Source organism: Podarcis filfolensis, assembly GCF_964270895.1.
Source record: "Podarcis filfolensis genome assembly, chromosome: 14".
NCBI lineage: Eukaryota > Metazoa > Chordata > Lepidosauria > Squamata > Lacertidae > Podarcis > Podarcis filfolensis.
In genome coordinates this window covers 39,671,450-39,695,381 of record NC_139616.1, presented here as the reverse complement: position 1 = coordinate 39,695,381, position 23,932 = coordinate 39,671,450, and the positions used below count along the sequence as shown (strand labels likewise).

At 42.7% G+C, this 23,932-nt stretch overlaps 1 protein-coding gene across 7 annotated transcripts in view; it reads left to right on the top strand.

Moving 5' to 3' along the window:
- Positions 1 to 23,932, top strand: part of DNAH3 (dynein axonemal heavy chain 3) — an 84,243-nt gene that overhangs the window by 34,025 nt on the left and 26,286 nt on the right. For all 7 annotated transcript variants that reach the window (XM_083584831.1, XM_083584836.1, XM_083584830.1 and 4 more), the window contains exons 25-43: positions 434 to 635; positions 1,950 to 2,042; positions 3,743 to 3,853; positions 4,161 to 4,275; positions 4,610 to 4,808; positions 5,858 to 5,966; positions 6,686 to 6,799; positions 7,437 to 7,613; positions 8,236 to 8,327; positions 8,970 to 9,189; positions 9,385 to 9,519; positions 9,873 to 9,984; positions 11,969 to 12,210; positions 13,276 to 13,376; positions 14,429 to 14,534; positions 17,497 to 17,626; positions 19,536 to 19,772; positions 20,631 to 20,734; positions 22,939 to 23,233. In XM_083584831.1, the coding sequence (XP_083440957.1) occupies positions 434 to 635; positions 1,950 to 2,042; positions 3,743 to 3,853; positions 4,161 to 4,275; positions 4,610 to 4,808; positions 5,858 to 5,966; positions 6,686 to 6,799; positions 7,437 to 7,613; positions 8,236 to 8,327; positions 8,970 to 9,189; positions 9,385 to 9,519; positions 9,873 to 9,984; positions 11,969 to 12,210; positions 13,276 to 13,376; positions 14,429 to 14,534; positions 17,497 to 17,626; positions 19,536 to 19,772; positions 20,631 to 20,734; positions 22,939 to 23,233 (2,894 nt within the window). The remainder of the gene's footprint in view (positions 1 to 433; positions 636 to 1,949; positions 2,043 to 3,742; positions 3,854 to 4,160; positions 4,276 to 4,609; positions 4,809 to 5,857; positions 5,967 to 6,685; positions 6,800 to 7,436; positions 7,614 to 8,235; positions 8,328 to 8,969; positions 9,190 to 9,384; positions 9,520 to 9,872; positions 9,985 to 11,968; positions 12,211 to 13,275; positions 13,377 to 14,428; positions 14,535 to 17,496; positions 17,627 to 19,535; positions 19,773 to 20,630; positions 20,735 to 22,938; positions 23,234 to 23,932) is intronic.

The window sequence follows — 23,932 nt, the reverse complement described above, 5'->3', positions numbered from 1 at the left end:
CTCCTTGAGTGTTTTTGTCTGGCTGCAAAGTATTATTGAACTCTGAGAATGCCTCTTGCTTGCCTAGATGGAAGGCAGAGATGGGTCTATGAAAGTGTGTAGAAACTATCCTTTTGTACTAAGGTAACATTTGCATGAGTTGTTTTGCCTCACCCACCATTGGCACATCCCCATCCCCCAAGGTTGCCTAGAAGAGAATGCAGCCCTTTGTTTGAAAAAAAGCTCCACACCTACCTGCTGAGATTCTTTTAACTGAAAGAGCAGATATGGGAGATGGGACTCCCTGTATTTGGCATAAATGTTATTCTGCTGAGCGGTGGCCCCTCCCCATTTAGGTCACGGGCCAATGAAGTGATGACCACCAAGCTGTGTGACTTCTGTGTCATGAAAATTAATGCATGGATGTTAAAAACAACAACCCTATTTTGAACAGATTCTTCTTCCTTTCTAATGACGAGTTGCTGGAGATTTTGTCCGAAACCAAAGATCCTCTCCGAGTGCAGCCACACTTGAAAAAGTGCTTTGAGGGAATCGCAAAACTAGACTTTACGGACAACATGGAGATTATAGGCATGATCAGCTCAGAGAAGGAAATTGTACCTTTTATCAAGACAATCTACCCAGCACAAGCCAAAGTAACCTTTGCATAGAATTTTATTGTTTTTCTATTTGATAGCTTGGCCATAGCAATGTGCTTATTGGGGTATAAGCTCAATGGAAGATGCCAGTTTTTAGATGAAAAAGTGAAGAGCATTGAAAATAGTCCTTTTGTCCACCATCAATTCTCTTTATCTTGGAGCAGGGCAAACCAGGACTAGGAATGGGAAAGAAACTCTATTCAGTTTGCATTTTAAAGTGAACCTACATAATTCATACTTTCTGAAACCATAAGCAAACTGAATCATAGCCACCCTTCTAAATTAGCATTTATCTGAATTTTGCTGTGCAGTTCTTCAACCAAGTAATGTATACAAATATGCATATGTTAGGTAAAATGCAAAGAAATGCATATATTAGTGGGTGGAAATACATTTTATTAGGGTGACTTGTTTGTGGAAATGTGTTTGTTGGGCAAAATTCCATTGAAGAATGTTCTCATTAGGAGAAATTCTCATTAAAATGCTTAACAAATTTTAATGACAACTTAAACAACTGACATGAAATGTGGAGAACTGAAGACTGAAGGAAAATGGGTAACTGAGAGAAACCAAAATCAATTCACCCATTCCTAGGCAGAGTTGAAGCTGCCCATGCGAGTGCAGTAGGAAGCTGTATTCCAGGAGAGGCTCAGGGGAGACTACTCACTCTTCCTGGTCATCTGCTGTGTCCTGGTGCACACCTGGTCCTTCTCTGGCTGTTCCTTCCTCCCAAAGTATCCCTAGTAGCAAAGCCCTCTGCTTGGCAGGCAAGCGCTGTTCCGCTAGTGCTGGACTTCTTGCTGGGACTAATGCCATCTCTGCTCCAGGGGGTGAAAACTGGAGGTGAAAGGGGAGAGCCTGGGATCAAGGTGTCCAAGCTTGGTATGTGGGACTTTGGAGGAGATGAGTAAGATGTATTTGGTGCTCAGTATCTCAGGCTGATAGATTGTAATAGCAGGCTCTTCAAGCTCTCCAGTGGCACTGGAGGTCTCTGCATAGTCCCACTCCTCTTCCTCAGATGAGGTCCCTCCAGGCTGGCCTCTGACCTGTACAGCATGTAATATGTCTCATATATATATTGCCTAGAAGCACAGATTCCTTTTAATTGAGGGCATTTCCAATTAAAATCTTATTAACAATGAATGTATGAGTTACTGCACGGAACCTGTGCTGTGCCAGCCCTTTGAAACGAACCACATAAATGATTCCTCTCCAGAGTTTGGACTTTTTCATTGTGAAAGTTCTCATTCAATCATGGTATGGTTTTGGGTTCATAGAGCCTTCATTTTCACATTTATCTTTTTTCCTAAGGGCATGGTTGAGAAGTGGCTGTCACAAGTAGAAAACATGATGCTGTCCAGTATCAGAAAAGTCATAGAAAGGGGCATTGAAGGATATGATCAGGTAATAAGCAATGATTTTCAATGACACAGTTGTACTTAAGGTATGTTAAGTCCCATAAACTTGATTGAACTGAAATTCAGGTTTACAGTAGTAGTTTAAGTGGTCCATTGATAAGAAGCTGCAGTGCCAACTTGAATAAAATATTGGGGTGGGGGGCAGGTAAGTCCCACCCCATATCAGAGTTGAACTCATGGCCTTTTCCCATTAAAATGTATTCCTGGCAGCTTTCGTCATTTCAGCAGCCTAATTTGGGAGTATGTGTGTCTGTCTTTTCATTCACTCTTCAGAGATTGAGAGCCAGAAACTCCCTGATCTAGTGCAAATCACCTAAAGATCTAAGGAAACTAGCTTCTTTCCATCCTAATTTAAAGTATAGTTAGTGGAGGCTAAAAGAGAGTGCATCATAAGAAGCGATTTGCATATTGCATACATATAGATTCAAATTTGGAAGTAATTACTATAAGCTGCATAGAAATACATCTCAGCACAGTGTGGTGTATTCAACCTGCTGTCTGGGTACTAATTGTGCACGGGCAGCTTCAAGGTTTTCCCTTCTTATAGCTCTTTATCCTTAATCTAGACATCGGACTGGATACCCTGTTTTCCATAAAGTAGAGCACATGGCTACCCTCTATGGCAGTGGTTCCAAATTAGGGGTCCGGGGACCCCTGGGGGTCCATGGAACACACCCAGGGGTCCACGGCACCATCTTCTGCCAGGATCTCACTTATCTCTTTAATTGTACGATGAAAGCCGCAATGATGATCCACTGATCACCCAGCCTCTGCTTGCTTGCTGGCAGGGGGAAAACTTGTGAAAGAGTTGCTGGATGGCAAGTGAGCTGGGATTGGGCAAAAAAAACCTCTGACACAGTTTCTTTGGGCTCTTGTGATTGGAGGGAGCAGAGAGAGCGAGAGCACAAATGACTTACTCCCTGGGGCAGGTTCACATGCTTATCATTAAAAAATGTAAGGGATCCCATCCCCAATACTTTATCAAGCCCTGACCAAGCCTTCACCTATGTCTTGAAGATGCAAGATCCCTCAGTTAGCAGAACCATATGCTGCAAGTTTTGTTTAGATGTACCATCACAGATTACAAGTAAGGAATAGCATGTTTCAATACTCTCTCAAATTAAAAAAAAAAACCCTTCTGCATATAGAACACTTGCAAGTTAGGGACACAATTGCTTTCAGTTGTAGTGGAGCAATGGAGACAAGTTTTTCCTACTGTCTGGGGATAGGCAATTTGTGGTAATATCACAAATTTTATGGTCTTTTTAGTATACCTAAAATCCTTTGCTTATGAGGGTCCTCCCCACATTTTCTTCAAAAAAATGCTTTGCACAGGTAACTACCATGGAGTTATAAAAAGATTCAAAAGTAGGGGGTCCTCAGTAATTAGCTAATTGGGAAACACTGCTCTATGGAGTCAGGACTTCCCCTTTATTCATATTATAATGTTAATCCTTTATGTTGGTTTCTTTTTACATGTGCATGTTTAAATTTGTTGGATGTCACATAGAGACTGCTGGTATTATTCAGGCAGCAAATAAAATGAAACAAATATCACATTGTAGATCAGGGAAGTTTTGGAAAACATTTCATCCTCCCATTTAGACCATGGTTTTCCCTTTATATTAAAATCTCAGAGCCCTAGTTGGCCATGGCAGTCTAATGTTATTCGCTTTGTTTTTAAAGGTTCCCCGGAATAAGTGGGTGCTGCAGTGGCCAGGACAAGTAGTTATCTGTGTATCATCCATCTTCTGGACAAAAGAAGTATCAGAAGCCATACAAGGAAGAACTCTACCTGTAAGATTTGGGGGAGGGGATTGCTGTAATACTGGTCCATTAATTTCAATGGGTCTGCTCGGAAGAGGACATAGTTGGAGACAACCCTCTATATATTGTTGAAATACTTTATTGGGCAGATAGAGATTGACTTGTATTGCATTGATCTGTAAGCAGCTCTGGAAGCCTTTATCAGCTGAAGATCAGGCTAAAATTATTTAAATGATAAATAATCAGGGACAATCCCCTTAGCGGTTGGGGAAACACTGCAACATGGTCTTCAAGTCCTACCTGTTGGTAATAATAACCTCCTTCCCCCCCCCTGCAGGCATTTTTGGAGAAAAGCAACAAACAGATTGGAGAAATTGTTGAACTGGTCAGAGGGAAGCTGTCAGGCGGGGCCCGGCTCACCCTGGGAGCCCTCACAGTCATTGATGTGCATGGTAAATGGCAATGCCGGGAAGTGGGAGAACAGCAGGATACATAATAATTGAAATGCCCATTCCAGTGAAAGTCACGAGATGGAAAGGGAGCTAGGGTTAGAAATGGAATGAGTATTTGAAAAATGGAAGGGGGTCTCAAAAATGCAAGCACCTCCCTGCCCCCACTTCTCAGATGAAGTTGCCTTCAACTGAATAATCAGCCCATTGATACCCCTAGCTTAGCACTATCTATGATGACTGGCAGTGGTTTTTTCAGGTTTTCATACAGGAGTTGAAGCTCAATGTTTGGCATAAGTGTACTGGTCCATTTGACAAAATATCTTTGTTCCTGCAGCACGGGATGTTGTTGCAAAACTGTCTGAAGACAAAATTTCAGATCTGAATGATTTCCAGTGGATTTCTCAGCTGAGATATTACTGGGAAGAGGGAGAAGTGATGGTCCGAATGATTACAACTGAAGCCAGATATGGCTATGAGTACCTGGGCAACTCCCTTCGTTTGGTGATAACGCCGCTGACCGACCGATGCTATAGGTAACACTCCTCCCCACTTTTTTAATGTTTGTGTTTTTTGTTCACGAGTCATGCTCACAACTGGAATTTCAGCAGGATATAGGTTAGGAGTGGTGAACCTGTGTCCCTCCAGATGTTATGGGACTCCAGTTCCCCTTATTGCCATCCAGCATGGCTAGTGGTCAGGTATGAAGGGATCTGGAGTCCAGCAACATCTGGAAGACAAAGCATTGGCTACCTTGGCTTACACATATGAAGTCCCAGGTGATTGATTAAATGATACATAGATAGATAGATAGACCACACTTTCCTAAAAATACAGCAAGATGGAACACAGCATATAAAATTACTGTATCATCAGTAAAAACATCAGTAAACAGTGGCTTGTTTTTTAAAAAAAGAGTCACATTGCAAAGGCCTGTCTGAATAACATTATTTTTAGAAGGCGTCTAAAAGAAGGCAGTAATAATTACGGTCAAACCTCTACTAGCAGGGAGTTTCACAGGGCAGGGCCTTCCATTCTAAAAGTTTGATCCCAAATAAAGACCTCTTGAACCTCAGGACCATAGGATCCAGTGCTAGAGGTTTTTAAAAAGCAAGGCTATCTACATAAGAAACTAGAGAGCTGTATCCAGTTCTTGGCTGAATGTTCCATTAATCCATCCGGCCATTGTCATAGCCTAAAACATGTGTGGTATTTGGGTTGGGGCAGGGCAAATGTCATGGGGAGATTCTTGCCCTTCTCAGCAACTGCATGCAAGCTCATAGATTTGCATAATTCCCTTTTCTAAAAACGCTGGGTGTTCCAAAAAGTATAATATTTCATTGAGAAATCAACCATGTTTGAACTTGTTCTGTTTAACTTTGGCCATTTGACTATCCTGAGAGGGTGAGAATATTAAAATTCAGATTCTAACTCCCGGCAGCTCAAGCTTCCAGCAGGGGTAATCATCAGGGAGGATGGGAGTTCTACTCTAGCAGTATTAAGACGGCCACAGATTTCACCACCCTGGTATCCTATTTTTTAAAATATATATACTGTGCTAATTCCCCTCTTTTCTGTTTCTTAGAACATTAATGGGAGCTTTGAAACTAAACCTGGGAGGTGCCCCAGAAGGACCTGCGGGAACTGGCAAAACTGAAACCACCAAAGATTTAGCAAAAGCACTGGCTAAGCAGGTAACAAAATAATCTTTTTGCTGATATCTATGTTTTTCCCCCTCCATCTCTCCCTCTCTTTCTCTCTAAAAATACGTTTGAGGAATCATCTTTGTTTGCTGAAGCTATGGATCAAAAGTTCATGAATACTTGAAGAAGAAATAGGACAGGTCTTGTATTTATTCCCATTAATTCATATGCACATCCCACAAGTCTCTGTGGTTAATATATAATACCCCCACACACACACGTGTCCTGGAAAGAATGGGCCATCCTATTTTTTCACATGAGATTGTGGCGGCCATTTTGTGTGTCGTGCTCTTGCGCCATGCTCTCGCCACAGAAAAAATGCTTTCTCAGGGCTGCGATCTTGCCTGGCACCCAAAAATGTGCCACAGGTTCCTCACCCCTAATGTAGAGAACCCACAGTTTACTGTTGCATAATCATGGTTTGTTTGTAGTGTGCTTTCCATTTCTCTTTGTAAATTGCTAGAGTTGTAGCTCAGCTTGCCAACTTCTGTAGCGGGGCTCCTGTGCCTTTAACAGCCACATGACACACTGAAATCAATCATGCAAAATTTCGTGCAGTGATGGCAAAACCTGCTGAATTCCTGCGCATTGCACAATTGTTACAGATGCAGGAGCCACTCCTGGAAGAAAATTAAGTGGTTGGCAATGTTATTATTGTTAAGTAAAAATTTGCAGCAACTTTGAACAATATATTATGTCATTTGTTTTAGTGTGTTGTCTTCAATTGCTCTGACGGTCTCGATTACAAAGCCATGGGGAAATTCTTTAAAGGACTGGCACAGGCTGGAGCTTGGGCCTGCTTTGATGAGTTCAACAGAATTGAGGTAATGACTTCCTCTATTTCTGGTGCTTAGACTATGAGTGATGTCACTTCTGTAACCAAAACAGTACCACCCTCATATGGGGGAGATATAAACAGGCTTGGAGAATCCCAAGGTTTGCTAAAATACTTAAAAAGAGAGAGAGAGAGAAAGCCTAAGGAAAAGGGGAAATATCTGAAATAGCCCAGGGAGAACTAAGCCTGTTCAGTAGCCACAGAATGCAGCCTGACTATTATGGGAGATGGAATGGAAAGAAGTGTTGAAGAGGACATGGATGGCTGATTGGAACAATGAAACCCTGGAGATCTATTGCTAGTCAACGCTGAGCCACCAGTCGTCAGTATGAGGCATTTCTCTGTAAAATTTCTGGCTATAGCCGGTTCTCATTGATTTATCACACTATTTCAGCCCAGCCCTAACACAATGTTTCTCAAACTTGAGTCTCCAGCTGTAGTTGGACTATAACTGCCATCATCCCTGACCACTGGTTCTGCTAGCTAGGGATGATGGGAGTTGTGGGGCGCAAGTTTGATAAACACTGCCCCAACACATTGTTCAGGTCACATTTCGCGGTCCCTTTACATTGGTTTGAAATGCATGTTTTAAATCTGAAGTATTATTTCCTTTCTTTTGTTCTTAGGTTGAAGTTCTCTCTGTAGTGGCACAGCAGATCCTCAGTATTCAGCAGGCTATTATTCGAAAGCTGAGAACATTTATCTTTGAAGGCACAGAGATTTCACTTAATCCAACCTGTGCAGTATTCATCACTATGAATCCTGGATATGCTGGACGGGCAGAACTTCCTGATAACTTGAAGGTGAATTGTTATACAATGGGAAAGCGAAACACCCGTGGGTTGCTGGGCAAGACCAGAAGAATGTAACCTGGAACAGGCAGTGAACAAAAAATAGGTAGTCTGGATGAGGAAACAGTATGAGGGAGACGGTAACTAACATAAAAGCACAATTCAAAGGAAAGTGTAAGAGTTAGGTTTCAGAACCTGGGATAGCTCCCAGGGATCATAGGTGTTGCTCTGACAAAAGAATGTGAAGGGTATAGAAAAGGGCTGCACCTTTTGACACATGACTCTACCTGGCCCCACCCCAAATGTCCATGTGCAGAGGCTTTCCTAAGTTCTGGAACTTTATGCAAAGTTCCAGAAGGGAAGCCTCCACATGTAGAGATCTGCATGCCTACCTCTATTCAGAACTGCCACATTCTGTGCATAAATCCATTTAAACCATATTCCTCCTCTACTGCTAGACAGTTCCTGGCAATCCTAGTTCTTATTCCTTAGCTAATTGCTTCTGAAGTCATAGGCTCACAAGTAACTATCACTGAAGCACAACATCCTTGGACAACAACCTTACATATTGCTTTTTGTTTTGAGAATACATTGTATATTGATTATTTGTTTCCCCCCGCTTTCTGTTCTTCAGGCTTTATTCCGTACTGTAGCCATGATGGTTCCAGATTATGCTTTGATTGGTGAAATTTCACTTTATTCAATGGGATTCCTTGACTCCCGAAGGTAAGTTAGTCGGTTTTCAGGTATTATACAGGAAACATTCACTTGGGTGTGTGTGGAAGATATATGAGCAACAGAAGTCCTCTTGGAGTCTTGCCATATATAAGTCTTTTCTCATAAACACTTTCCTATATTTTATTTCTCAGATTATTATTATTATTATTTATTACATTTGTATACTGCTCTATACCTGTAGATCTCAGGGCAGTTCACAACATAAAATTACAGTATAAAAAGAGGTGGCTCCACCACCCCCAACATGCCCCACTGCTGCCAGGCTGGGAGTTTAGATTGTCCTACCCACTCAGTGCTTTGTTTTTTCCCAGGGGGTACTCAAGGGTACGCAGCTCTCAAGGGTACCAGCACCTCTTTTTTTCTCGTTAAAAAGTGTGGCACGTACTGTAACAACTTCATGATGAGTACTGGCACCTATTTTTATAGGGGGAAAAACACTAACCACCAATAGCGTCCCCTAAGTAAGAGGAAAAACCTGTCATTTGATTTGTCACTTAATCTTTTATAAACTTACTTGGTGATATCTGTTTTAATTATTCATCTATTTATACATGATGTAGACATTTTATCTTCTTTTCTCCATTATGTTTGCTGTCCATAAATTGTAACATGTTGTATAATCTTTCACAGTCTTGCCCAGAAGATTGTTGCTACCTATCGTCTTTGCTCTGAACAGTTATCATCGCAGCATCATTACGACTATGGGATGCGTGCTGTAAAATCGGTCCTGACAGCAGCAGGAAACTTAAAACTGAAGTACCCAGATGAAAATGAAAGTGTCTTGCTGCTCAGGGCTTTACTGGATGTTAACTTAGCTAAATTCTTGGCACAAGATGTCCCTCTGTTTCAGGTAGGATAATCAATGAAGTCATTTAGATACTGATAACATGAACTGTTGCTGCATGATGTTGATGACAGTGTTATGATTAACTAAGTAGAAAGATTATTTTCATTTGCTTAGAACAGCTTGAATCATGTTTGTGTACAACCAGAAGTTCCTGCTCTTAAATTGCATATTATTTTTTCTTCTTCTTTCATTTCACAGGGAATCATATCTGATTTATTTCCTGGAGTGATTCTACCTCGACCAGATTATGATCTCTTCATCCAGGCACTGAATAACAATATTGCAAAAATTAATCTTCAACCAGTTCCATGGTTTATTGGGAAAATTATTCAGGTTTCTTTAGTTTGAATATTTGCACACTGGAAATGTATATGTAGGCCAGATCCTTAACCCCTCCCTCAATTGCAGGCCAACTTTGGCGGGTGGAGCCACTAATCTGTCTTTGTTACTGAGCCAATTTAGGCTTTATTGATTTCCCTTTTTTAGTTTCTTGACTTAAGGCTACACCTTTCATATCTGCACAGTTCCTATGAAACAATGCTGAGTGTGTCTCAAAGTGCTTTGAGGATTTATTTATTATTGAAATATTCATGTCTTCACACTTCTGTGGATTTCTGATGCCCTTATAAGGCAGAAAACTTCATCTACGCAATGAATTTTTGACAACACTTATTTCATTGGCACAGATTTATGAAATGATGATGGTTCGTCATGGCTATATGATTGTCGGGGAGCCGATGGGAGGAAAAACCTACGCCTACAAAGTGCTTGCTATGGCCCTTGGGGATCTGAGCCAAGGTACATATCAAATTTAATTCTGCCCAATGCCGTCTTAATTTTAAAAAGAACTTTAACTTCATCTTCTCTTTCCCCAACTGGTGCCCTCCAGATGTTTTGGACTGCAGCTAGTTATTACCTGCCAGTTAGCTATCAGGCTAAATTCATGGTGCTGGTACAAAGCCCCCTTGCAACTTGGGTCCAAACTACTTAAAAGATTACATCACCCATTATATATCCAACCAATCACTGTGCTCTATAGAAGATGGCCTCCAGCGGACACAATCTCATTAGGAGGTCCATTCTATAAGATATAGAATCTGGGTCTTCAGTGTTGTAGTGGCCAACGTTTGGAACTCCCCCACCATGTACAGATGTCACCTATCTATTATCTTTTGACACCTTCCCATTTCAAGAAGCCTTTTTAAATTGATATACTCATCCCAGTCTGTATCTGTGCTGGATTAGAAGTTATTTTTCTGTGCACAAAATTATTTTAAAAAATATGAAATCTTTTCATATAGGTTTTTATTTCTGATGTTTTAATTGTTAAATTGCTTTGAGACATTTCACAGGAAGCAATTCACAAATGAAAGGAAATAAATAAGCATCTGTCTGGTGCATCCTGTATAGCAAGGCTGATCTTGAAAGAGAAAGCTTACATCTTGAGCACTTTCTTTCTCAATTGCCTGTTGCTGGAGAACAGAGGAAGGTTATGGGTACAAGAATGGAAAATTGCTAATGCTGTTGTTTCCACTCTACACAACAGAGAATTCCAATTGTCTGGAAGACAGATTGAAGGTTGCATTGTCAGAAACATGTCTTACTTTGATCCAAACCTTGAGCTGAATAAGCAGTAAAACCACTTACACATTTTATTAAGCCAAAGCCATCTTTTGTTCCCAGTGTTCTGAAAATGTTGGACTATTTCCCCTTGAAACTCTCAAAAATTGTTTTCTCAGCCTGCCATCTGAACTTAACCCATCTACTTTCTTTTTCTCTTTCTTCCTTGTCTTTGTCACTTCTTCTGTGGCATAGTGTATGCTTAGACTGAGTGTTGTTTTTTCTCCTCTCTGTACTTCAAGGAGGCATTGAAACTGATGTTCACCTATTAAGTGGTACAAACCTGGTTGTGCCTGCCCAGAGTAGTTCCACTGAAGTTAATGAACATAATTGAGATCCATTAATTTCAGGGAGTATACTCTGAGTAGGAGTAGGGCTAGCTCTGCCATCAGTCGAAGTGAAGGATTATGAGAGGATGTAATGAAAGGGCAGCAAAGTGTTCATTATTTAACTCATTATTACTGTATTTTTTAAGCCAGGGAGGAGGAGAGGTATTTTGGGGACTTTCTGGCCCTGGTGCCAAAATAACTTGGTTGGCCTTGGTTGATGAGGCTGCTGCTCTGCCTCAGCCTGCAAAATGTCTTGGATCTCAGGGTCAATTAAAGCTGGGTAACTGAAGAGTGACACCAAGTCTTTGAATTAAAAACAACAACAACACGGGAGAAAATAATACACACCAAGAGTGTAACATCTACTTTTGGCCTGAGAAATAGCTTTGGGATAGCAAGGCTTTTTAGGCACCAATTTCTGCCAGTGAGTTTGCCTTCTAACTAGGCAGAGATCAGAATTTGCAAATCTGTCAATTTTAGATTCTCCCAATTTCTCACTTGTCTAATCCTTTGTTTAGGTCTCCACATTTCACCTCAGTTTGCAAATATTTATTGTTAAAAGTCCACGTGAAAATCCATCACCATTTAGTGTGAATGTCTCTTAATAGACACATTTTGCCTGATACATTTTTTTTTTTTTTTTTTTTTTTGCAGAGCACTTCCCCCTGATCCAGCATATGCATTTTTGTACACACTACTTGGCTGCAGAGCTGCATTGCAAAATTCAGAGAATTTCAAATGTTTTTCAGAAAGCACAAATTAGGCAGATTCACCTTTAAATGAGAATTGAATTCCTCCCATGTTGCTAACCTAAGATACTTTTTTTTTCTCAGACCCTTCAACAGAAGAATCTGCAGTTGAATATAGAATTATTAATCCAAAAGCTATTACCATGGGACAGTTGTATGGATGTTTTGACCCTGTGAGCCACGAATGGACAGATGGCGTTCTTGCAACCACCTTCAGAGAACAAGCCAGCTCTACAACAGAGGACAGGAAGTGGATTGTCTTTGATGGTCCTGTTGATGCTGTTTGGATAGAGAACATGAACACTGTGTTAGATGATAACAAGAAGGTAAGTGCCATGGCTGTAATGATAGAGTTTGTAATTTAGAGATTTATTCCCTTAGTATTAAGAAGGTAATTTGAGGACTTGCTCTAAGGTTGCATGATTCAAGCAGTTCCAAAGGCCTAGTTCTGTAGCTCTTTCTGCCTATATACATAAATATGTAAGCATGTCATCATACTGTAATTTGCATGACCACAAATATGCAGCTGTGGGAACTGCAGCACGATGTGTGACCATTCCAGGTAAGCCCTGCTGCTGCCCACCTCACTCTGACGCTCAGTGGGTTTGGCAAGGTTAAGGAAAGGGGTTTGGTGAGGGGTAAAGGGAGTGGGGCTGGCCTGGTGTAAAGGAAGCAGGGAGGAGATTGGCAAGCATGTGGGGGTCTGGTAGGTGTAGGCAGCTTTGGCAACTGAAGCAATCAGAGGCAACAATCCCTAGTATAGAATAACACTGTTCTAATGCAAGATGGCAATGATTAAAATTCATTCATTGCTTTTTACAAGAGTCTCAAAGCAAATTTCAAGGGAAGGTGTTTACATCACAACGCCTGTCTTAATTATTTGAGATTACAGTCAGAGAAATATTTATCTAATACTAGATAGTTTGCTATAGGCTTCTAATACACAAATAGCTCTTTGAATCATGGCCTTCTGGGTTTCCAATTAAATATCTAAGTTGTGTGCATTTAATATCTCTGTGTGTTTGTGTGCGTGTGTGCACACACACATGCACATGCATGCAGACATTAAACTATGATTAATATAAAATGGAAAAAGAAGTTTCCAGTGCAGCCATGCTGGAAGAGGAGAGAGGGAATTGCCCTTCTTATGCTAAATCATGGTTAAACATTACACGTAAACCTTTCATTATCTTTTGCTCTCAAGCATGGAAGTATGAGAAGAAGCAAACAAATGATGTTCATCCTCTTACAGAATGTCACTGTTGTTCATGTGCGTGTCTGTAAAATGACTGAAACTCTGCGTGACACATGCTGCAATAGTGCAAGTTGTCCTGTCACAATCCTTACCGTACACATGACTGAACCATGGTTACATGATGTTTTCATTCTAGCTGTGCCTAATGAGTGGTGAAATAATTCAGATGAGTGCAAAGATGAGCTTAATGTTTGAGCCAGAAGATTTGGAACAAGCATCTCCAGCTACTGTCAGCAGGTAACTTTTGCAAGCAAAGCCAATAGCAGCTTTATGTGCCTCTCTATATTGTTACAGGATTGGTGCATACGTACGTACATACATACATACATAATTTTATCTGTATGCTGTTTGTGGAGTTAATGGCCCTAGGCAATTCTCTTGGACATCTTAGTAACATAGGACGCTGCCTTGTCATGAGTCAGACCATTGGTCCACCTTGCTCAATATTGTCAATGTTGTCAGCAATTCTCCGTTCATTTTCTGTATTTAAGGTAGATGCTCTGCGACTGGGATGCAGTCCTTCCCCATTTTTACATGACCTTTTTGTCAGATTCAAGAGTTTGCCATAGAAACAACTAGCTGGTAATGTTTCTAGAAGGAAGCCCCATGTGGCTGGAGGCCAGGGCATCCAAGATGTAGGAGAGCATCAGGCCCAGAGGCCATTCTTGCCTGCTCTCTTCTGGAGGAGCTAGGAAGACACAAAACAGTTGGCTTTCTCTCCATGCTGAGTCCAAAGCTATGGCTTTGAAAGGAAGCCTAAAGGGGAAGAAGCAATATCTGTTGGAGCGCTAATTCTGTGAGGCCTTTCATCGTAATGCCCAGCCTGTTTGTATGTGAAAATTAAGCCTTATATCACAAAGATCCAGTGACCTTCATTCCAAAGAAACCAAACGTGGAGTCTTTCTTGGCATTCCTGAAATCTCTTACACCATTCAGAGAGATTGAGCTGTATGGAACAATGTGTGTGAGAGAGGCAGGAGGGGAGGGAAAGCAGGAGAAAAGTATTGATCAGGGAAAACCACATAGGGAGAGGGGTCAAATACCATGATGCTGGAGAAAGAGATCCATGTTCAGGGAGAGAGAGACCTGACCTTACAGGCTTCCTTCATGACGTTGCAAAAAGGTCCAGAGTTGGTCCCCTTCCAGTGTCCAGTAAATCTGTTAAGTTTGTTAGGTGCCGCAAGAATCCTAGTGATTGCCCACTGTCATCTGAAGGCTGAGTCAACTTTCATAAGTCTTACCCCCTCATTGCAAGCAAATTTGTGCAACAAAACTATTAATTCTTCCAGGTGTGGTATGATCTACATGGAACCTCACCAGTTAGGCTGGAAGCCTCTGAAGGATTCTTATATGAACACATTGCCTCCAAACTTGAACAGCGAACACAGAGAACTGGTTTGTGGGCCTATAATTTAATAACAATAACAATAACAATAACAATAATAATAATAATAATAATGTGGGGCTTTCATCAGAAGTTTGGGGCCTGGGCCACTTAGGATCTGAAACACTAATGTGAGCACCTTGAATTGGGCTTAGAAATGAACTAGCAACTAGTGCAGCTGGAATTATTTGAAATCTAAACAGGATCTAAACATTGGTTTGGCTGCTGGATTTTGGACCGTTTGAAGATTCTGAGTCATCTTCAAGGACAACCCCTTGAAGAGCCCCTTGAAGATGTAGAGCACATTGGAAGAATCTAATCTGGAAGTTAGAAACTGACAAGTGTCTCATACAAGAGAACAACTGCAGTGGGCAGGAAGGCAATAAGGAGGGGGAAATGAGCTGTTGCTGTGGCTGCATAGGTAGAAAACTGCTCTGTGCTGTTTGCAGTGGGGGTGGAGTGATAAGTGCTCTCGTTTTGCCTCTTGCGTGACAACTGAGCAGAGTTTGTTTTCACCTTGGGAGAAACATGTTGATGGTTGATGGTAGAGCCATTTAATAATATAACCATTTTGGAACCAATGGTCTTGCCATCTTGGCACTACAGTGGTGCCTCGCAAGACGAAATTAATTCGTTCCGCAAGTTTTTTCTTCTTGCGAGTTTCTCGTCTTGCGAAGCACAGTTTCCCATAGGAATGCATTGAAAATCAATTAATGCGTTCCTATGGAGACCGCCTTCAGACCAGGTCCGGGGACAGTCTGTCCCCGGACCTCTTCTGAAGGCTGGTAGGGGGAGAAGGACTTTTCTCCCCACCGCCAGCCTTCAGAACAGCCTTCTGAAGGCTGGTGGTGGGAAGAAAAGCCCTTCTCCCGCCGCCAGCCTTCAGAAGAGTTCCCGCAGGGCTGCCTAGGCTGCGGATAGCAGCCTGCTGCCCGGCGCGAGGGGCGCTCTGGAGCAGAGCGCCCCTCGCGCCGGGCAGACTTCTGCAGCTTGGGGAGCCCTGCAGGAGTTCCCCGCAGGGCTCTCCAAGCTGCGGATAGCAGCCTGCTGCCCCACACGAGGGGCGCTCTTAAGCAGAGCGCCCCTCGCGCGGGGCAGACATCTGGAGCTTGGGGAGCCCTGCAGGAGTTTCCCGCAGGGCTCTCCAAGCTGCGGATAGCAGCCTGCTGCCCCGCGCGAGGGGCGCTCTGCTTCAGAGCGCCCCTCGTGCAGGGCAGACATTCGCAGCTTGGGGAGCCCTGCAGGACTTCCCCGCAGGGCTCTCCAAGCTGCGGATAGGGGTAGCAGGCTGCTATCCGCAAGCTGCGGATAGGGGCAGCAGGCTGCTATCCGCAGCTTGGAGAGCCCTGCGGGGAACTCCTGCAGGGCTCCCCAAGCTGCGGATGTCTGCCCGGCGTGAGGGGCGCTCTGAAGCAGAGCGCCCCTCGCGCAGGGCAGCAGGCTGCTATCCGCAGCCTAGGCAGCCCTGCGGGAACTCTTCTGAAGGCTGGTGGGGGAGAAGGGCTTTTCTTCCCACCGCCAGCCTTCAGAACAGCCTTCTGAATGTTGGCGGTGGGGAGGAAAACCTTCCTCCCACCGCAAGTCTTCAAGACAGGTCCGGGAACAGAGGAGAAGGCGCGCTGCGCTTCCCCGCTGTCCCCGGAGATTTCCCTATGGGCTTTCGTCTTGCGAAGCAAGCCCATAGGGAAATTCGTCTTGCGAAGCCGCTAAAAATCGGAAAACTCTTTCGTCTTGCGGGTTTTTCGTTTAGCGAGGCATTCGTCTTGCGGGGCACCACAGTACCACCAAGAAAGGCCTATCTCTTGTAAGCTTGCCCTAAGACATGTATGGTCTCATTTATGTCTCATAGCCAAGGTGGGTCTCCCTAGTAATTGTCACTCTATTAGCATGGCACCAAAAGAAGGGGAAATGCACCACCCCCCGGCATAGATTTGCACAAAATTCCCATATGCTAATTAAAATGCATAGGTACAAATTTAGACATAAGTACTATAATTTTTTAAAAGAATGCAATACACCCCACTATGGTGAGGGAGACTGTGTCCAAGTGCCCTTTGTGCATGCTCATTCCGATGCTACCTGTCGATGGACAAACCTGTTCTCCTTTTAAGGGTTATTTAAACTGAAATCAAACTTGTACTGGACAGCTCTTCAGATAGGGGACTGTCCTTTGTATAATAGGATGCATGACCAACCTGCACTCTATCCAATGTTTATGCAAATATATACCATCAATAACCAACCCAGTGGAGTGGAGCTGTAACACTAGTTCCCAGGACTGGGCGGGGGGCACAAGGCAGCGTGGAGATCTGGGTGGTGCAGGTGCAGCAGTTCAGTCCCTCCAGCACTCCTAACATTCCTCTTGCACTGCGCCAGTCTCCCCACCATCTCCCTCTCTCCCTCCTGGTAAATGGCAGAGATACCGCTGCAGAGGAGCTAGTGTTATAGCTGTGCCCCTCCAGGAGAACCACTTCTAGATCCTTAGGAACAGCAGTAATTGAGGGTCCCATGGTCACCCTAGCTTTGTGATGGTAGTCTTACCACCTGTACTGGAAGAGCTGGCCACGTACTAGGCAGCGTGAGGGAACTGCCTCAGGCAGAAAGTCCTGGAGAGTGAGGAGCAGCAGCAGCAGCAAAGCTTGTACTTGGTAAGGATCCTGTGAGCTTCATTTCCCCCTCTTTCCCACCCCCCACCTTGCTGTGCCATTTTACCTGTCATGCACCTCCTAAGTGAGCCTGCTACCCTCAGATGCTGTGGAGAATGCTGCCCCATTGTAAGACTCAGCTGCCAGTTCAATTGGCTGCTGTACATGTAATGGGATTGAAGAGGCACCATTTATCTTTGCTTTTTGCTTGAGGCAGCAAAATGTATTGGTCCTGCTCTGCATATTGACTGTTAGCAAACTGTTCCTACTAGTAATAATGTAACTTCTGCTGCATTTGAAAGCCATTTTACCCTTTTCCAACTTCCAGGTTGACGACTTGTTCATGTGGCTAGTTCAGCCTTGTTTGGAATTTATTCGCCATCATTGCAGGGTCATGGTTCAGACATCACCCATCCATCTCACTCATTCCATGATGACACTGTATACTGCTTTGCTCGGTAAGGATCCTGTGAGCTTCATCTTCCCACTCACCCACTCCCACCTTGCTGCGCCATAAGATTGTGGGAGCAACTGCGTTAGTTCTCCCAACTAATTTGTGCCCCAGAAAGATCTGGAAATATCACTGAGGAAGCCCGTGTTGAGCTGGGTCCAGGTTAAACTGCAGAACACACTGGTATGTGTGTGCAAAGGAATGAACTGAAGAAACTTAAAACTGTAGTAAAGCACATGTGCTGCAGTTCTGGAATTTATTGTTTCAAAATTATTCTAGTTCAGGAAGAGTGGGATGTAGAAATGCTCAGGCACAAACCAGAATAACAGCTGTACAGTGGTACCTTGGGTTAAGTACTTAATCCGTTCCGGAGGTCTGTTCTTAACCTGAAACTCTTCTTAACCTGAAGCACCATTTTAGCTAATGGGGCCTCCTGCTGCTGCCACGCCACCGGAGCATGATTTCTGTTCTCATCCTGAAGCAAAGTTCTTAACCCGAGATAATATTTCTGGGTTAGCGGAGTCTGTAACCTGAAGCGTATGTAACCTGAAGCATATGTAACCTGAGGTACCACCGTACATAGCTTTGGCACTTTCTTAATGGGAAGCAATGCACAAATCTAACAAACCTATACAATGAAAAGCTGTAATAGGTGAAGTCATATGGCCTCCGTAGGCTATGCATTTCTCTTTACCTGTCACCTCTTTCCATATGAAATGCATCTTGCATTGAAATCCGTAAGGGTATCTTCGTATACAGTACAACCTAGGTTTATTTCAATTCCAGATTCTCAATATAGGGCATCTAACAAAATGATTTTTAAAGTCCATATTCACTTTGACCTTGTCATACCACAGATATCCATGTCATCCAAACCTTAAATCGTGACCTTCCAGTTCCAAAATCCTCCTATTTCTTAGGATCACCCACTCCTTCATCCACACTAAGCAACAGGTTTCAAAATACAATTTCAAATCAGGCAGTTCCAATCTCTTGTAGTACTTTCATTTTAACTTGTGGTTTTTTACATTGCCATAAAACTTCAATAAATCTTTTTTGCCATTCTTTAAACAGTAAATCAGTTGCAATAGGTATTGTTTGAAATAAAAACATCATTCTAGGTAAAACATTAATTTTTATTACTGAAATTTTGGCCAGCAATGACAATTTGTCTGCAAACAGATTGGCCTCGTTTGCAGGTTTTGCCTTCCCCATAGCAATATTCACAACTTTGGCAGAGAAAGGCATTGCATGGAATCCTTTAAGTCTAACATCGGGGGTGTGTGCAGTGGTGCATCAACCCCACCACAGAACAGTGCAGTAAGAGGGCACCCCTTAGAGGGGTCTAGTTGGAAGTCTCTGTCCAAAAGCCAAGGTGTATGGCGGATGGGCCACAGAGCTTTCTTCAGTGGCTTGGGAGAGTCGTCCGTGTAGACCTGTGTCTTGGGGAGGACACATTAACCCTAGGATCGACTCTGTCATGTGCCAGCCGTCCACCAGCCCTCCAGTGCCTTAGCCAAATCCAACCTACACCTGGAATCAATAAAGTTGTGGCCTAATTTTCAATCCCAGAACATTGTCCTGTCCAGTTTGTTCACCTAACAACTTCTCCTTTCTCCCTGCTGACTCACATAGGCTGAAATGCCCTCTGTTCACCAGATATGCTCAATATAAACTTAATATAGGATTGTAATGTAAGCTGACACCCCTTGCTTGAATCAGTATCTGAGCAAACAAACAGCAGGGGAGTGGGAGCTGAAAGTGTTGGCAGCAGGGGTGCCAACTTGAATAAAATATGGAGGGCAGGTAAGGCCTGCCCTGCATAATAGAACACATGACGTGGTACACGCACACCATTTGAAGTTGTTGACTATGCCTTCTAAGAACAATCTTCATCTGCTCTTTTTAAAAAATAGATGAAATCAGGAATTCCGGCGAAGAGGATTCCGAGACCATGTCCAGCCAGCAGATCACCCTGTGGCTGCAGGGACTTTTCCTGTTCGCATTGGTGTGGACCATTGGGGGCACCATCAACGCTGAGGGAAGGAAAAAATTTGACCATTATTACCGGGAAGTTTTGATGGGGATGGACGACAACCATCCACGTCCCAAAAGCGTAAAGCTGACGAAGAACAACATTTTTCCAGATAGAGGTCTGTTTAAACACATACACTTGTGCAAATTTAAATAATTGGCTTTGTTTATACATCGTGAAGCATCATATCTCCAGTATGGGCATTGAATTGTTTTGTAATAGGTCCCAGAGATTAAGAAAGGAGCGGATCATCCTGAACACCATGGATGGGGAATCCCCAGCTCCCATAAGCCCCAAGTAGAATGACCTGGGATTATTTATGCTGTTATGTAATTTATACCCCACCCTTCAACCTGAAGAATCCCAGAGTTGTATGCAACAATTCATAAAATTGTGCATGTTGATACAAAGGTCATAAATCCAACACTATAAAAATAATAATAATAATAATAATAATAATAATAATAATAATAATAATAAAAAAAAGAAGAAGAAGAATGATGAGAGTTCATATTCAACAATATCTGGAAGGTCATAGGAACTCTCTGATAGCCTTAGAGTAACTGAAAGAGAACTGAAATTGACAGAGCCTTCCATCCCTGCCTCTGAGTGCAGTTTTTCCACCTAGGAATTTGTTTTCAGTATCAGAACCCAGTTCACAGAAAATCCATTCCTGGTCTTCCCTAAAGTTTTCTTTTTCTTTACTTTTGCAGTGTAATTTGAAAGTGGTGTGTTGAATGGGGAGTTGCTGCTATTGGTACACAACTGGAGGACAGAAATTATTGGTGGGCTACTGCTGTAGCTGCCCTTCTGTACCAAAATCATGATTTGGCAGCATTTGGGTTGTTTCTGTTTGGTTAGAAGGTATACGTAGAAACATATCCAAATTTTGCAGTCTGAAATAATACCCAAAGTCAGCCATGCTGCCTTGCTGCCTTGAACTGAGCTTTCCTGATGGCCTTTTCCCCTCAACCAGGGACCGTGTACGACTTTTACTTCCACAAGATAGCCAGTGGACAGTGGAATAATTGGACAGAGTACATTACAAAAGAAGAGCAAACCATCCCTGCTGGAGTAAAGGTAAACCATTTGCATTTATTGCCTCATAATTGCTCAGGCTGACCTTATCTGATTGGCCAAATTAACAAGTCCTGACCATTACTTTCAAGGGGTCTACTCTGAGTAAAACTAAGTTGGATAGAACCATTTATTATTATGGGTTGTATGCAGAAAGTCCCATGTTCAATCCTCAGCTGAGGTTGCTTTTTAATCACTTATCTCCTTTGTATCTCCTTTCTAACATCATTGCACACTGCTTAGAAATTACAGTGTGTGAATAGTTGAAATAATGAAACCTCTGTTCTTTAATTTAAAAAGACGAGGGAGAGGTGATTCTTGATGGCTTTGTTAATAATTGCCTGTGGCTTTGTTTATTATTTTTAATAAAGTTGAATGGGACAATTTCGATTTTGGATTTTTGTGTCCCACTTTAGAAACACTGGTTAAAGAACAAGATTTCCCCCAGTCCCAAATCAATGAATGTAAGAGCTTGTTCTCAACATTCCATCACACTTTCTGAAATGACCAAGAGAAACAGTGAAGTTTTAGCAGGTATAGGGCTGGGACTATGATGATGGGGAAAGCCTTAATCGGCTAATTATTATTGTGCATCACAAAGTCTGCAAGGGCAGAATGGGATGACCTCACATCATTGTGACATCAGGTGAAAGCCTTGATGGGCTAATTATTATTGTGATCATTATATTTATTTATATCCTGCCTTTTTCGCTGACACGGACTCAAGGCAACTTACAGATAAAATAGGAACAGTGAATATATAGGAAGAATATCATTGAAAAGCAATTAAACATGTACAGAACTAGGACTATATATAAATATAAATTATGTTTGAAATACTGCATATATTAATATCATGCAGTTTGAAGCAGCTGGATGCATATTAACTGACTCCTTTTGGAAGAAATCATTGAATAAAATATCATGTAAACTTTTACTTGTAGAATTCTTTGAAAACAGAACATAAGTCTCAAAGGTACACCCCAACTATTCATACAATGTATTGTTGTGTACAGCACAGGCTCAGCATCTTAGATAATATGAAATTATCCAAACAAAGGCCTTTCTCCTCCCACAGCATCCATTTTCCCTGGAGCTGTTTCCTCTGTAACTCAAAGGGTCATTTACACATCCTTACTTCCACACAGTTTGAGACAAAAGACTAAAGGCAACTTCAGAATGGAGATTTGCAACCAAATACCTTTTTCACCTGATCTAAGGTTACAACACTGACATGTTAGCTAGCAGAAAACAAAAACTAGCTAATTATCAACTCAGCAAGAGCTCAGAGTCTTTTAGAAAACTACTGTGAAAAAACCCCAATGCTTGCATCACATATTTAGCCATTTTCCATTTAAAACGTTCATTAATACACATACATTTTCCATTTCTGTGTGAATTAAACCAGTTATACTTAACATTAAAAACATACGGATAATTACAATAGCCCTTTCATTAAAAGCATTCAGTTCCCAAAATCCTAATAATGGAGAGGGCGTAGGTTTGGTCCACCCCCTCCCTCAGCAGCATCTCCACTTTGATTTGATTAAATTCTTGTCTGCTATTTTCCCAACCCTCAAGTTGAGCTCAAAGCAATTCACAACAATAGCAAATATAAACAACACTCAGTAATACATTGTTATACCTGTTGTCTTCCCAGTAAATGAATAGTCACCGCTCACTCCTATGGAGCAAAGTACAAGCTCTGCCCTAAGAAGACAGGTTTGCAAAACCTGCAGCCCACCCCAACGGTGGCTGGAAACTCTGCATTGATAGAAATCCTACAGCCTGTGCATGCACATGAATGCATAGCAGGAAGGCTAAACAGTAGGTGGAGCCAGAGCCAATGAAAGGCAGAGCCAACTAATTCTAGTTTTGTCCCCATCCTATTCCCTGCTGAGTTATACAGGGGCAACACTTAGACTAAGGAACAAGCACAAAGCTGACAGTATTGTAAGTTAGAAGGCAGGCAATTGGCGGCTAGTTGAGAACAGAGTAAGGTTGGTGGGGCAGTGCCCCATTTACCCTAATGGACCAGCTTCCATTGCATGCCTGGTGTGCAATGTACAGGATCCTTGCAATGTACAGGTCATAAATACATTATCTCTTTTTCTCATGCACACACTCCCTTCTTGCAGTGATGCAGATTTTTCTACTTTCAAATGTGCAAGATGTGTTTTTTACACCTAACCATCTCTTCACGACAGGTCTCTGAGCTTATAATTCCAACCATGGAAACAGCCAGGCAGAGTTTTTTCCTGAAAACCTATGTGGAGCATGAAATCCCATTGCTCTTCGTGGGAACCACTGGTACAGGGAAATCAGCGATCACCAACAGCTTTCTGATTAATCTCCCAAAGACAAAGTACACTCCCAACTTCATCAATTTCTCTGCCAGAACTACAGCCAACCAGACCCAGGACATTATTATGTCAAAACTGGACAGGAGAAGAAAGGGACTTTTTGGTCCTCCAGCTGGGAAAAAGGCTATTGTATTTGTAGGTAAGATCACATCTTAAACATTTTTGTTGCTACACATTACAGTTTTGAAGCATGCTGTTACAACAGCAGCTGTACTTCCTTTCGCAGAAATAAACTGTCAGGGACCCAATCCTGGGAGGGAGGGAGGGAGGGAGGGAGGGAGATAGACCAGGGGGTGGGGGAAGAGCTGGGTGTTATCAACTTTTCAACATTGTGATGTATCACCACCCTAACAAAACGATGTTGAAAAGCAGAGGGAAGAACAAGGTGCATTAAGCCTGGCCCCAAAAGGTGCTGGGGTGAAACAGCCTCAGCTCCCTCGTTTGGAGAGGCAGCGGTTTCACCCTGGTGCCTCATAGGGCTGTGGCATCCTCAACACCGAACCTCAGCAAACTGGAGAGGGGGGAAGTATGCCCTTGCCGGCGCCCATTCTGCGCAGTAGGCTTCGGTGCAGGGAGGGGCAGAAAAGGTTGGGGGTGACGCGACTTTTATGCTGGGGGAGGTACAAAGACCAACCACTCCCAGATCTGCTTGCGATTGAGCCAGACATGAACTTACGACGCTCTTCACTATAAATAGGTTGCGCCAAGAATAAAGCCTGGAAAGGACAGGTCAGAGTCTTGCCTGTTTACTCTCGAGAAACCACACCATCATCTGACAGGCTGGGGCTGATGCAGCTTGTTTTTCCCTTGGGGTGCTGGGCTCTGGCAACAAAGGGAG